This window comes from Xenopus laevis, chromosome 6L, assembly GCF_017654675.1.
Source record: "Xenopus laevis strain J_2021 chromosome 6L, Xenopus_laevis_v10.1, whole genome shotgun sequence".
NCBI lineage: Eukaryota > Metazoa > Chordata > Amphibia > Anura > Pipidae > Xenopus > Xenopus laevis.
The window spans coordinates 20,704,193-20,720,214 of NC_054381.1; the positions used below are offsets into that span (position 1 = coordinate 20,704,193).

General features: G+C 40.8%; 1 protein-coding gene across 10 annotated transcripts in view; it reads left to right on the forward strand.

Moving 5' to 3' along the window:
* pard3.L (par-3 family cell polarity regulator L homeolog) overlaps window positions 1-16,022 on the forward strand; it is a 417,717-nt gene that overhangs the window by 130,132 nt on the left and 271,563 nt on the right. For all 10 annotated transcript variants that reach the window (XM_018267171.2, XM_018267175.2, XM_018267173.2 and 7 more), the window contains one exon: window positions 10,408-10,586. In XM_018267171.2, the coding sequence (XP_018122660.1) occupies window positions 10,408-10,586 (179 nt within the window). The remainder of the gene's footprint in view (window positions 1-10,407; window positions 10,587-16,022) is intronic.

The following is a 16,022-nucleotide window of genomic DNA, read 5'->3' on the forward strand; positions in this document are numbered from 1 at the left end:
TCCTAGTTTCTAGGCTTCCAATTAACGGCTTGATGACATTTCTTAGTCTTAATCTCTTGTACCCATGGCACGCCCTAGAGGGGTCCAAAGAAGTGGATCACAGGGGCCAGCTTTAATGGCAGTTGAAGTAAGACTGGTGCTGAGCGATAAGGGATAAGCCTGCGGCACAGGAACAGGGTCACTGTTATTCGTCTTGGTTTTGCAATGCCCGCTCTCACCCATGTAGGTACATATTATATAAAACATTTATAGGAACAGAAAAGGCAGGTAAAATCTCTTGTATTTAATTCCATCGCCAGTCTTAAGAGAGCAGGTTTTTGTCTCTTAATGTATAAAGATCAAGATGCTTTCTGCGTCCCTTTAAAGGCACCAATATAATAAAAGCGTCCTTAATATATGATAAATGGCTTCAATTTCCTGGTCTCCGCCGCACTCACACATTTGGTTTGGCTGCCGTTTTTCTTTCCGTATCACTGCGCTTCCTTCACAGACTATATTATGACCTATAGTTTAAGGAGAACAAAGTAATTTGTAGAATAACCGTTTTGGCTGGCCGAGTACCCACTCACATAATTACTGTACTGTTTTTCCATCTTATCTCTATGTGCCCTGGGAAAATATGACTGGCATTTACCATCTGCTTATAGACCCCCCCCATTCCATTTGCCTGGCAAACTGCATATAATTGCTTACGTTACTTTGGAGGCAGAAGCAAATGTTCATGGAATATAATTCCTTTCCAGGAAATTAGACTTTTAGTTGTGTGACAGCAGCAACATGGAGATAACCTTGTCAGGATCTGATTGGAAACAATGCAGGCTCATATTTGTCTATGAAAAGCCGGCCTACGTGTCAGAATGATAACCTTTCCCCCACTGGAAGAGAAAAATCTGTAGAAAGTGAAGAAAAATCTATACAAGTTGCTTGTGTTTTGCAAAGGTCAAATACATTGTATAACATAGGGAGCAATGCAGGTCTGTCATTGGGTGTTGGCTTATGCTTCTCTTGTTGTCCTTGGGTTAGGGATGTCCTAAATCCATCATTTCAGGATTTTGCATAGTTAGATTCAAGGGCAATTGGCAGACTATCATCTTTTGATAAAAATGGGTCTTATACATCACGCTAACAGTTATTTTTCATTGCAAATAAAGGTTTTGGCAGAAAATTTTCAAGGGATCCCAAACTGGGTTATGGACGCCTACCATAAGTGCAACCATAGTTCCAATTATATGTGGCTTATTTTATTACCTCAATTACACTTGTAGAACGGGTTGCTTTTCACAACTAGCAGCTGTATGCCAAGTTATAGAAGATGGAATACCAAGTATGACCCTTTTTCCCAAGACCACGTGGTGGAATGTGTAAAAACTGGTGGTGGAATGTGTCACCAGAGGGTCTAAGAAACAGGGCTAATTAAAATAAGCCATGCTTAAAGGTGGGCATAAACGCACCGATTATGTAATTAATGAAACGTTATAGTGCGTTATTCAGTGCGTGTATGGCGGGAGACGAGATGACCGATATAGGTGGAAGACTTGGATATCGGTCGGCTTGTTGATCCAGATAAAAAATTTTCATTGGGCGCCTTTGAAGGCACCCAAACATCGGGCATTGTTAGGGGGTTATTTATCAAAGGTCGAGTTTGTGATGTTTTTTCTACCTCGAATAAATTTAAATGTTTGCTCATTTATGAAAAAACTCAATTGAATGCAATCGGCAGGAAAAACTTGAATACTCGAATTGATTGAGTTATCGTAGAAAAAAACTCTTAATAGATCGTTTTCAAGCACATACTACTGAGAAAATCATGAAGGCTAAAAACATCTTCAAATGGTTCAATGGACCTCTGCCATCTGACAATTTAGCTCTAACACGTCTGTATTGAAAACCAATGGTCGCATGAAAGATTGTTATTGTAACATCTATGGCTACCATAAGACTTTAGCAACTCTTCCAATGATATCTCTTGTCAGTCAGGGTCTTCTGAAACTCTGAGATCCTCCTCTTCATTCTTAAAAGCCACACACACTCAAGCTGATCATCGTAAAACTGAACGTATCTGGCAGCATTTATATTTGAAACTCGTTCTCATAAATCATTTACGGTTTCCACCTGCCATAGAAAATCTGTTACCCAACAGATTTGTTGTGTGTTGTTGCTTGGTTCTTCTAAGAGCCTGGATAAGCAAGAGCTACACCATTGTGGTAGAAAACAGAGTTGCTCAAAGGCCTAAGTTGGATACCCATGCAGAAGGCACAGTTGGCCCATAGCTCTTGAATCTCTCCTTCTGAATCTGTGAAAGCGCGTGCAGATGTAGGAATAATGGTATAACACTGAATCTGTGTGTACAAGCAGAAGGTGACAAAACTGAAATATAATCCCTCGGCATATAATTTTGGAACCCCTTCATCATCTTGCATGAGCAAATTCTTTTCTGAAGGACAATGGGTGGTAATTCAGACACAATAAACATATTAATATATATACGCACCCTTGGTTGTATAGAGATACAATGTATTCCCTTTCTGGTCCATAAAATAGAAAAATATGTCCAGCAGAAGTGGATTTAATTATAGAGTGAAATTGTCAGCCATGATAAGGAACACATCTGTAGAAGATGTGGCGCCTAAAGGTTTTACAGCACCCCCTCCCTAAATTTCATTCCAGCGACCAAATCTTACGTTCGCTTAATATAATTTTCTTCATTGAATACTACAGTCCTTGCACTGAGCTAATGCTGCTCTGAAAAAGCAAAGACTAAAAGGCCAAATGAAATTAAAGTGCATCAGTAAAATGGGAAGGTCCCTTATACCCACAAATGCTGCCCTAGCTCTGGTAGGAACCTTGCCAGTCTAGACAATGGCGTATTCATTTTGTTCCTCACAAATCTCTCTGTGTAATATTACCTGAGCAATGGTCTTCTATGATTGTAATTCTACTGAAAAGGAGGATTCTCTCTTAATGAATTAATTTACTAAGCTTGCGTTGCTACAGTAAGAATAGAGGACTTAATATTGGAAGTTATTTACTCCAGAGCTTGCAGCTAGAGGGGCCTGCTAGGGGATCCTCAGTAGTGATGTGCGGGTCGAGAATTTCTCGACCCGCAACGACCCTTGCCCGCCCCTCCAAACTGCACCTGGCCCGGGCCCGCTCCTGCCCTCTTTTTATAGACCCGCACCCACCCTGCCCCAAAGTGACGTCACAAAAGGGGCGGGGCAGGCAGAAGTCTATTAATCCTGGTGCCAGAAGCCGGCAGTATTAGGTCGCGGGCGGGGACAGCAGGAGAAGAGCTCGACTTGCACCCACCAGCGACCCGAAGATTTTGTGCAGGAGTCGGCCCGAACCCGCCCGACATGAGGTTAAACACGTGGGTTTCGGGTCGGCCCGCACATCACTAATCCTCAGTGATGCCCTCTAAATGACACACTTCATGATGGTAAAGTATGTCCTTTAAATGAAAAAAAACATAACCTGATCTGCTGTGCACTAGGCACCCCACATCCTTCTACAGACGATTCTACCACTCCTTGTGTCCCTCTTTTTGTTTTTCAAAATAAAGGCTCCTTAAGATGACCATAGACGTGCAGATTTAGCCTTAATATCGGACGAACGATTGTGCGGTGCAATACCACTAACCATTCAGATCAAATAAAGTAGTAAATGAACAAATCAGACGGTGTTCTGTCACTGATGGCAATCAAATAAAAGTTATGTCCAACAAATAGTAGTGACAAGTTATCCATTGATATCGTCAGATAGGCAATATTTGCAGAGACATTATCGTTAGCTGACAAAAAATTTTCTAACCTGTCCTAAAACGAGCGATCGCCATGCGCGAAAAATGTCGGGACACACCACACACGATACAAGAATCGTAATAATCGAGGATTCGTACTACAGTATCTTTGCGTCTATAGCCAGATTTAGTCACCACAAGCAGAGAAACGAAGACCTATATGGTCAAGCCATTTGTACTTGTTGGTGTGACGATGATAAGTTGTGATGCACACAAACACAAGAGCACAGTTGAAAAGTTGGAGTATGGACCTCTGAACTTGTGGGCTTGATAAGCCTCAGGTAAGGTTATACTTACCAATTAGTCCACTTCATGAATTCAACAGCTGAGCTGCCCAGCATTGTGATTGATTGGGCTTCAAGGTTGGGCCACCAGTCACTATTTATAAACACTTGGCAGGTAGAAACCAACTTAAATTCTATCACGTTTGATTTTGATGGCCCTAGGGGCAATGGCATGTGCTGTTTTGACTTCCCCTGTAATTGGTCTGAAAATAGATATTGTCAAATTGCCCCATGTGCTATTACCCTAAGGGCTAGTACTGATGGGAGTTTTGCCCTGCGTTCCCCTGTGGTCAGTTTTCTCATCTTCTACCACGGGGGCACAAAATGAACCACATCCAAGAGCCAAGTGCAGATGGAATGCTACATGAAGCTTCGGCATTTGGATGTGCTTGTTTAAGTACAGCCACTTTAGGGAAATACTTTCCATAAGGGGAGGGGGGTGATATCACTCAAACTTGCAGTAAAAAGTGACTGAAGTTTATCAGAGCACAAGTCACATGAATGGGGGCACCTGGGAAACTTACAATATGTCTAAAAATTCTAAACGAAAAAACTGATTTTTGTGCAGAAACCTGCTGTAGCACTATTAACTGATGCGCTTTGAAAAAAAACAACAAAAAAAACATGTTTTCCCATCTCAGTATCCCTTTAACATGTGATGTTTAGCTAATTTGATGTCCAAACCAGTTGCAATGTGCATTATAGAATTTTCATATGAACATGCTGCTCATAGGGAAGTAATCACCTCCAAATGGAATCATCTACATTGGTAAGTTTTCACCAAGTAAACAAAAAACACACACAACTTTCACTAATTAACATTGCTATCGGGATTATTCCAAACCTTTTCTAACATTCAGCGTCAAATCAATATTTACAGAGCATTAGTGCCTCGGAGAATTTGAAACCCCGTGATTAGAGTTCATCGCCGTTTTATCCGCTCTTCAAAGAAAGCGCAGACATCAAACGTAATTAGCCTTCATTCAGGAATCAGCGACATTGCCTTATTCCCACGCGCGCGCCTTCTTGGGCTTTAATAATTAAAGATCCTTTCTTTGATATCTCCCTTCGTTTCTTTTGCACTGTTTTCCTCTTGGAATCTCTGAAATGCGAGACACGGGGAATAGTGATAGAAATGTCTTCATACAACACAGCCAGACATTTAAGCGGTCTGCTGCATTAATTACTGTTTGGAAGATTAACTTGTCATGAGCTGAAATGGATCTGGGAAGAAAAACATAACACAATGTAAATTGGTTTATTAGTGGATCATTTACGCTGTTCTATTTCAAACCAAATGTGTATAACATCAGGTCACTTAAGTTTGTTTTTTCACCAGTATCTTCCAAGGAGTTTAAATCGTTTAAATTAAGGGCTGGTTCACACAGAGCGTTTTGGGAAGATTTGGTCGCCTGGCCTCGTTTTTGTGGCGACCAATCTCCCCAAACGCCTTCCCTGTTCCTGCGCTGGCTAAAATGAAAAAAAAAAAAAAAAACGCCGGTGCTAATCACATGCGGCGGTTTGTTTTCTGAAGTCATCCGAAGTTGCGGTGCTGATTTTATTCCAAACCTCTACATCATGTATGGGGTTATAATCTGGCTCCGGGGTGCAGTGTATTGGGTTTTTTCCATGTAGTCACCATGAGTAGATGTCAAGTCCAGTTGATGTCCCCCTATTGTTTTAGTGCAACTGCTCTGCAGGCTGCTGGAAGAACCCTGGAGCTAGCGTCTACTTCAGCGGTGGTGGTATCTACAGGGTTTCTTGTGCATCAATAGGCACCACTGAGAAATCTATAGTAGAAGGCATTAAGGACCGAGTGGTGAAGAGTGAAACTATATGAAAGTACAGGCATTGCATATTGACACAAATACCTTTAAATCAATGGGATTTTTAGCACAACGGAAAAGTGATGTGCAGGTCAGGGAAAAACTGAACCTGCACCCGTAAACCCACAAAATGTAGACCTGCGTGCATCGCTTACCTGCGTTTTCTTGCGTTTTGGTTCCAAGACAAGGGGGCAAATTCACTAACGGCACATTTTTGCCAGTGACTGGTTCGCCATACTCCGCACCACTACGCCAGGCTCAAATTTGTTACTACTACAGTAATTCACTAAAATGCGATTTGCGTCTCAGCAGCCCGAAAGCTGGCGAATTCTCGCTAGCATTACTTCGGCGGTGTGTTCATTTCCTACTAGTGAATTTTCGCTAGTGTTCATTTCTGTAAAGCGAAACTTTGCTAGCACTATTGCTCTTTGGTTAATTTGAATAGGGCGGGTACCTAAAAGTCATAAGGACGTCTTTATTGGTAATGTTGGTGCAAATGTTGGAAGTGGCTACTTTTTTCAAACACATGAGCCATAATAAAGACAGAAGAGATCCTTTAATGCCCTAGACATGAGCCCACCCTTATATAAATGTGGCATGAACCTCAAATTAGTTAAAAAAAAATGTGTTCACACTTAAATCTTTAATAGTTTGACCTTTTGAAGGCAATGTCGTTTTAAATAAGAAAAGTCGCCAGCGTTTTTGACAACTTTAATGCATTTCCGGCATACAGGATATGATGTCACTGAGGAAGATTGAGGAAGATGTTCTTTCGTTTAATTAGTTCACCTGGTCTGAGGTGGCGAAATAAACTCTGGCGAAAGAGGTAATGTTCAGTACAATTCACTGAATTTGCGGAGTAACAAGCATTCACCAGAGCGAAAAGTTGCCTTACACTAGAGTGTGAACGTACGTTAGCGACGGTCTCGTTCGCTAGCAAATTGTCCGCTACGCCTTTAGTGAATTGGTGATGTCCCTGCGGATGAGACTTCTGGTGAATTGTCGCTAGCAACGGCCACTTCGCCCTTTAGTGAATCAGCCCCAAGGAATCTTCTGGCACAATAGAGGATTGTATTTCCCCTGTATGAGCTGCTCCCAATTGGAACCTGTAATGGTTGGCCAAAATTTGACCCAAACCCGCCTAACTGGTGATCAACCCCTCAATTCCCTCAATCAATCCACACATAATTACAACTCACTGCAACCAGTTTAACATCCCCACAACTGCCATATATATTTCCTTACAACCCCATGTTGTTGTTTTTTTTGGCTGTCAACACTTCAGTTGTCTTCTGAAGGTCTGGATCTCACTGTTGGCTTTTGCTCAGATTAGTGCAACTCTTCTATAAAAACCAAAGTGGCCCCGGGTTCTATGCTGGGTTTGTATAAGTATTGCGGTGCACTCAGCAGTTCCTTGAGTGTTGAGGTGTCCTGATCATATGCCCAGCTCATCCCTGCTCAAGGGCACCACCATACTTTCCATCAGAGTACCCCAGGCTGCTGTGGCTTTTATTTTTAGAAGTGGCACATTGACCTAGGACAAAAGGTTTGCCTCCCCGGGTTAAATGAAATGCTTTGTACATGGATTACTAGCTGCAACCTCTCATTTTCTGGGAATTAGCTGTATATGTGCGGCTCTATCTTGGCTTTCCTTTGCCTTTATTTACCTTGCCATAGAGACCTAAGCGCAGAGAATTAATTTGAGTTTCCGAGAGGCGAGCTCTGCTGCCTTTGACCCTGTGATGGCTTTTTTTAGTCTTAATAAAGTTCTGAGCTCCTGTAGACTATTAGCGATCCATTTTTCTGGGGCACTGGATAATTCATCCTGGCCGATGACAGTTTGATCCTTGAAGAAGTAATAATCTCTTCTGGACCCTCAGTCTTATCCTCAGCCTACAGAGGCTGCACCTGTCAACTTCAAAAATGAATTATGGCCTAAATATTACTCTTCTGTTTACTGTACCTGAGCAAAGTCTTAGCCAAGGAAATCATTCAGTAGATTAGTCTGCAAATGGGTTATGAGCAGCTGTAACCTGTCGGCATGGCCTCCCCGCTAATCCCAAGCATTCTGTGTGAGTTATTGCTCAAGCTCATTATTTCGTCTTTCCCCTGTTATTATGGCCAGTTAAAATACTGAGCGCATGGGATGAGATGCACCTGGTTATGTTCATTAAAAGGAAAATCTGTAGGTTTTTTCCCCCCTAATGATTTTTTGTTGCTTTTAAAAAAACTTTAATTCCTGAGATTCTTCTTAATGGCGTACTTAATAAAAAGCATATAGGGGTTACTGATGCTAATATACTTACCAGCACTGTAATTACATGATCGAGCTGGAGCCGGGGCTTTCTACTAGGCTGCAGGTGGTGCATAGTTGTTAAAGGAAAACTATACCCCCAAAATGAACACTTAAGCAACAGATAGTTTATATTATATTAAGTGGCATATTAAAGAATCTTATCAAACTGGAATATATATTAAAGTAAATCTTGCCCTTTTACATCTCTTGCCTTGAGCCACCATTTTCTGATGGTCTGTGTGCTGCCTCAGAGATCACCTGACCAGAAATACTGCAGCTCTAACTGTAACAGACGTGTGGAAGCAAAAGACAGAACTCTGTCTGTTAATTGGCTCATGTGACCTAACATGTATGGTTTGTTGGAATGTTTGTGGGCACCGTGAATCCTACGATCCCAGGGGGCAGCCCTTATTTTTTAAAATGGCAATTTTCTATTTATGATTACCCAATGGCACATACTACTAGAAAAGTATATTATTACGAAAAAGGTTTATTTACATGAAGCAGGGTTTTACATATAAGCTGTTTTATGCAATATCTTTTTATTGAGACCTACATTGTCTGGGGGGGAGTATACTTTTCCTTTAAGCAATAATAAATAAACCCCAACGTTTGCCTAATGAAAACAAATTTAGTTCTAATGTAAAAACTTTCTACTATACACTTTCTGAAACTATTCATTAGTATCAAAGTATTTTCTGTCCCTTTCTGCACTGCTGGTTCCGTCTCTTGAAACAATGCATTCAGCCTGGCATGCTTCTTCACAGTTGACTTGTGCTACATTTTTTTTTCAAAACACACAATCACCAGGTCCAGAATACAGCCAGACAGATAGATTTGTATTTACACATATATATATTTTTTTGGTTTGCATTTCATTTAACTACAAAAACAGTTTCATTATGTTTTCAGCAGTGTATAGTCAATATATTGGCTTCCAGGTACACTTACTGTTAATTCTTTAAATTGCTCCTAATGTACCTCTTGTATCATTAATGTTTGTATAGGTATGGGACCTAGGGTTGCCACCTTTATGTCTGGCTGAGACCGGGCAGGGGGGCGGGTCTGTGGCGCAATGGGAGTGTCTGTGACGTCAGCGACGGACCCGTGACGTCAGGCGGGGTTATGACGTTTGTGGGCAGACCCGTGACATCATTGGGTGTGGCTATGACGCAGTGATTGGCCGATCGGCGTGTCGATCAAGGGAATCCCGTCCGGTTTTCCTTACTTGGAAAACCGGGCAGGAAGTATAGATCGGGGCAGCCCCTCAAAATACCGGGTTGTCCGGGTCAAAACCGGATAGGTGGCAACCCTAATGGGACCTGGGATTTTCGGATAACCAATCTTTACTTAATTTGGATCTTCATACCTTAAGTCTACTAGAAAACCATGTAAACATTAAATAAACCCAATGGGCTGGTTTTGCTTCCAATAAGGATGAATTATATCTTAGTTGGGATCAAGTACAAGCTACTGTTTTATTATTACAGAGAAAAAGAACATGATTTTTAAAAGGAGTGTATGGGAGGCATTCCCTAATTCTGAGCTTTATGAATAATGGGTTTCTGGATACTGGATCCCATACATGTGTACCCCCTTCGGCAATACAGCAGAACATGTTAGCACTTAAAGGGTTTGTTGCAGTTTTCTTAAATTGTTGTGTGCTACATTGCAAATGTTTTTATTATATTGGCGATGTATTGATTTCCCAGGGGGAATAAATCTTTGTATTTTGTTTTGAAATCGATCTAGAAGGGGTAGTTCACCTTCAAGGTAACTTTTAGGATGTTATAGAACGTCCATTGGTTTTCATTAATTATTTTTTATAGTTATTTGCCTTTTTCTTCTAAATGGGCGTCGCTGACTCCCTTCTTAAAAAAAACAATTGCTCTGTTACAAATGTATTGTTACTTTTTATTACTGATCCTTCTATTCAGGCCTCTACTATTCATATTCCAGTCTCTTATTCAAATCAATGCATGGTTGCTAGGGTCATTTGGACCCTAGTTACCAGATTGCTTAATTGAAGAGCTGCTGAATAAAAAGCGAAATAACTGAAAAACCACAAATAATAAAAAATGAAAACCAATTGCAAATTATCTCAGAATATCACTCTCTACATCATACTAAAATTTATCTCAAAGGTGAACAACCACTTTAAATTTGCTCCTCTCTAATGATTTTTGTATCCCCTTTAAATGACAGATATGCCGCTTCATGTTCGGCGAAGTAGTGATCCGGCCCTTGTTGGCATTACCACTTCTGTCAGTGATTCCAATTTTACGGCGGACGAGCCCTCCCGGAAAAACCCGTCGCGCTGGTCCACCACGGCAGGTTTCACCAAGAAGAAATCTTCAGCAGGCATGGGAGCAAATGAAAGCAAGGTATTCTTCTAAATATTTATACACTATCATTGTGTGCTACTTGTAGTTGTAGGTGCCTTCATTTATGTAATGTTGTCAGTTGGTAGATGGTCCCTTCCCATAAGGATATAGTCTAGTACGGCATCCTTACATTCAGGGGGTTATTTACTAACTCTGAATGCAAAAATCACGAAAAATAAAATCGGACTTTTAAAAAATCACGAATTTTTGGAATTTATTAAACCCCTGAGGATGGAAAAGTCAGAATCTGAACATCCGGCCTCTCAGACCTGTCGAGATTGCATATAAGTCAATTGGAGAAGTCCCAATGATTTTTTGATGTGCGCTGGCTTTCGTGCAATACCTGAAGTTTTTGGAGTTTTCGGGCAACAAAGCATTAGAGATTTGACTTTTCGGGTGAAAAATCAGAAAAAAATTGGGGAAAGTCTGATTTTTTTTTTTCCCTGCAAAGCACATTTTTGGGAAAATGTAATAATAAATAAGCGTAAAAAACCCAAGCGATCGGAGTTGAGATAAAATCGGACTTGGATAAATAACCCCCTCAGTTTATGTTCATTATGATTATATTCATTATGATTATTGTTCATAGTGGGTATTAGGATAGGGATTTTTGGTAGGTCATCTTAAATATTTATCAAAGGTTGAATTATAGAGCTTTGAGGTTTTTTATATCTTGAATATCTTGAATAAACACACCACTCAAATTTTTCCAGTTTAAGCAAAACTTGGATCTGAATCCGAGGCAAACAACCTGAAAACTCGGATTAATGGAGTTTTCTACTGGAAAAAACACGAATTGATCGAGTTTTGGAGCGAAACCCCCGAAAAAAACTCGAACATCACGAAGGCTATTAACATTTTCAAATGGTTTAAGGGTCCTCTGCCATTGGCTTATACATGACCTCGACAGCTTTTAGATGGAGTATTTTCAGATTCAATCTATTTCCAGCTTCGGGGGATAATGAATCTCAAATTTGAGTTTTTGTTTTTTAACCAAAACCAAGTTTTTTTAACCCCAAAATATTCAACTTTTATTTTTTTTTAAACTGAAAATTTGAGTTTTTACTGAACAATATCTTTGAAAACTCTAATTTTTTGGGTTAAATACAACGCAACCGTTAATAAATCTGCCCCTAAATTTGAGCATATAAAATGCCTATTCCTTTCTTTTACCAACCCTGAAAAAATGTGACCTAGTTAGAGTTGCCACCTTTCCCCATCAGAAAGCTGAACAGGGTGTGTGGGGTGATATCACATGGGGTGTGGTTGTGACATCACTGGATGGGGGGGGCATTATGAGGGTGGGGCTATGACATGGCATGGGTCTAGTCCTAATTAGGGGAACTGGACAGGGTTTTGGGGTCAAAACCAGACAGGTGGCATCCCTAGACCTAGAAAAGTAACCCATGGCAACCAACCAGCAATTCACTTTAATCAGCCTACCATAGGTGGACTAATTAAAGCCAATCTCTAATTGGTTGCTAAGAATTAGTGCACCTAGGCAAGGCAATGCATGAAAAGAGCCCTACACATGGTTGACCAACTTGTTTTGATCTGATTGTTGAGCCCCTGACCCCCAGTCAGGTCCTTACTGGCATTGCATCAATGAGCTGATCTTGTCTTGGCCTAATGAAATGTTTAAAGCCGTCTGTTGGATATCTGAGCAATCCCTGGCCATCTATTGGGCGGTTTGCAAATTAAATGGAATTAATAAAATATTTTCACAAAGGTGAATCCCAATCTTATTGTATTCCCAGTCCAGCAATTAGTCAGGCTCTCTTCTGCCTCCGAATAAAACGTCAGTTTCAAAAATAAATCCCTGTAAACCTGAAAAAAGTTTGAGGGGGAAAAAACGGAAAAATAAATGTAATCGCTTGGGTGCACTAGTTTAAGTGAGGCTGAACACTTGTTTGGTGGCAAATTAACTTTTGATGCACTGAATCCACTATTTGGGATTCGCCCGAATCCTTGGTGAAAGATTTGGCCGAATACCGAACCAAATCCTAATTTGCATAGGGTCTGGAAAGGAAAAAGTGGAAAAAATACTTCTTTTGTGACAAATAGTCACGTAATTTCCCTCCCCTCCCCTAATTTACATATGCAAATTAGGATTCGGATTCAGTTTGTCCAGGCACAAGGATATGAAACCGAATCCTGCTGAAAAAGGCCAAATCCTGGCTGAATCTGGAACCGAATCCTGGATTCAGTGTATCCCTAGAATTAATTTAGACTACTACACTATATTATTTTTTTGTTTTTTTTCCCCCTCAAACTTTTTTAAAGTTTACAGCGATTTATTTTTGAAACTGTCGTTAAATGGAATTAACCCCAGAATGTACTATTGCCCTTTGTCCGTGGACACGATGTAGGACATAGCCTTACTACATACTAAATGCAATATGTTCTTTTAAATGTCTGCTCTGTATTCACCCCCAAATTATGACCTTGTTTCATCAAGTAAAGCATTTAGCGTTTAATATCCAGTAATGATGTGTCATTTACTAGACACCATTCTATCGAGCACCCGTTACTTTCATTTGTTCGTCTGTGTAGCCGGGGCACTCATTTCATTAAGTCATTTATTTAGCTTAGCATTGGCATTGCCCTTTAAGCCTGAAAAGAAAAGATTATCGTGTCCTGGAAATGATCGCCTCGGCTGCTTTCAACAAGTCCTGATTGGAACAACGGCTGACATTAAAGGAGAAGGAAAGGCCAAAACAAAGAAAGCTTTATCAGAAAGGTCTATATAAATACACCAGCAAAGTTTTGCTGCTCTGAGTCCTCCACATTTCGTTCCTTTTATTGTGTACACATGGGCTTCTGTATCAGACTTCCTGTTTTCAGCATAAACCTCCAGGGCAGGGCTTGAGCATGCTTAGTTTGCTCCTCCCCTCCCTGCTGTAATCTGAGCCCCGAGCTATGAGTGAGCAGGGACAGACTCAGGCAGGAAGTGATGTCACAATACACTAAAATGGCAGCTGCTATCGTAAACAAACAGAGAGCTTCTAGAGCTGTTTACTCAGGTATAGTAAAGCATTGTGCAGACTAAATATAGTGTTATAGCTTGCACTGTTTTGGCTAATCTGTTGGCAACAAACTGCTTTGGTAGCTTTCCTTCTCCTTTAAGAGTAGTTTTTCTTTAGTGTTTTTCACCTTTCTTTCCCCAAAAATATCCTCCAGTATGGGGAAATCATTTTAATGTCAAAGTTTTGCCTTCCGCCGAGCGCCTCTTAAATTGTGATCTCTCCGGGCGGTTCAGTTGTGTGTTTTATCTGTGCGCTCCCATGAAGGTTGCCAAGTTTCCTTGAGGTGAAAATCTCCCTGCTCTTCCACTTACCGCAGCCCCCTAGTAAGTGACAGATCTGCTGCAGTATCACATCCGCTCTGTTCCACTCCTTTGTAGTGAACTGGTAGCTGTGACTGCCTATAAATTCAAGCAATAAGCAAAGAGCCGAATCCAGACAGGCCTCACAGTGGGACGCAGAGTTCCTGAAAGAAAGCCATTTCCATTCTCTGGCGCTACATGAAGCCTATTTGCTGTGAAAGTTTTTCGCCCTTCGCTCCACTCGCTGCTTGAGTTTACATTCATTTCATATTTCTTTTTTTTTTCCCCCTTGAATATCTTTTCCACGTCGCAAATAAAGCACAGGGACTATGGCGTTTAAAGGGGAAGATTTCTGATCCGACAAATGGGGCCTATTCAATGTTAAAAATAAATTCTATTCATCGGCTGTTCCTTCTGATGTTCAGACAACACGACCCGAAATAAGCGCCGCACGTGGGCAAACAAATTGTACATTTTCAGCTTAGTCTGATTTGTTATTACCGTGTATTGCTGACTGTTCATCCGGACTAATGGCGATTTGAAGATCAGAGTTGTCGTTGAATTGACGAAGAATATTGTTTGAAATGATTTTGCACTTACTGCATTCTACTGTTGCATACATCAAACATATAAATGACATGATTCATGCATATTTCTGGTTTCCAAATATTTGTTGTACTGGTATAGAATCCATTGACCGGAAACTAGTTATCCAGAAAGCTCTGATTTATGGGAAGGCCGTCTCCCACAGACTCTATTACAATAAAATAACTAATTTTTTAAAAAATTATTTCATTTTTCTCCTCTGTAATAATAAATAAACCGTGACCCACAGCTGAATGCTGGAAAGAGTCAGAAGAAGGCAAATAATTCAAATACTATATAAGACAAAAAATGAAGGCCAATTGAACAATAAAACTGTACCTTGTACTTGATCCCAACTAAGATACAGTTAATCCTTTGTGGAGGCAAATCCATCCTTTTGGGTTTATTTAATACTTAAATTTAAGGCGGCCATAACTTAACAATTAGGACCTTCGCAGGAAAGACTATTCATTTTCATTACAGACATTTAGAGCTGGATTATCAGATATACAGGTAGACACAAAAGAATTCTACCTGTATCTGACGATTCAGCAGGAGACCCTGGGCAATGTCGGTGCCCAATCAAAATTTTCCAATTTCTTGACGAGTCGATCAACGAGTCGAACAAAATCCAAGTCTTTTGCCGATATCAGTCAGCTCGTCTCCCGGCATACACGCCCTGAATGTATGTGCATGGATGGCCACCTTTAAAGGAAAAGAAAAGGCCTATTTAATTGCCAAACGTTAGGCACCCCCAAGTGATGATATATACTTAACTCACACCTAGGACCAGTGCTGTTATCAGCAGAAAACTGCACCGATCCAGGATTCTTCCAGTGTGCACCAGGTAGCGATTGCTCCGAACTCCGGGCTGGTGCAGTTTTCTGCTGATAACAGCACTGGCCCGTGGGGGTGAGGTAAGTATACACAATCACTTTTGGCACCCCAAGTAAGTAGAACCTTTCCTTCTCCTTTAAAGGAGAAGGAAAGGCAAAATTCATGCACTACCTCCCTCTAAAGTACTCACATTGATGACCTTGACCGCTATATTTTCTGCTCACCATTGCAAATACAAAAGAAAATAATGGTTAATGTCCCGTGCTGCTTCTGTACAATGCGGCGGCCATCTTACTAAAGGATTTGAGACTACCTTCTCCTCTACATCAGCAATGCGCATGCGCGAACAAAGGAGGAAAAAAAAAGGAGAAAGGCTGCGGTTCTGAGACATGCGCATTAAACTAGAATTGAGCCCAACGTGCCTCAAGGCTGCCTCCGGCAGCAGGGAGAAAGAAATATACTTAAGTTTAACCTTTAGTTCTCCTTTAAGGTATGTAGATCCAAATTACAGAAAATCCCTTATCTGTGAAACACCAGGTCCTGAGCATTCTGGATAACAGATCCCATACCTGTTAGTGTCTCCTGGGTTTGGATGGAATCTTCTGTAGTGTTACTTTGTTTTGGTTAAGATCTCCTCTTGTTGGTCTACATTTTAGTCTTCTTCACATCATGTTCATGGGAAATCTGCT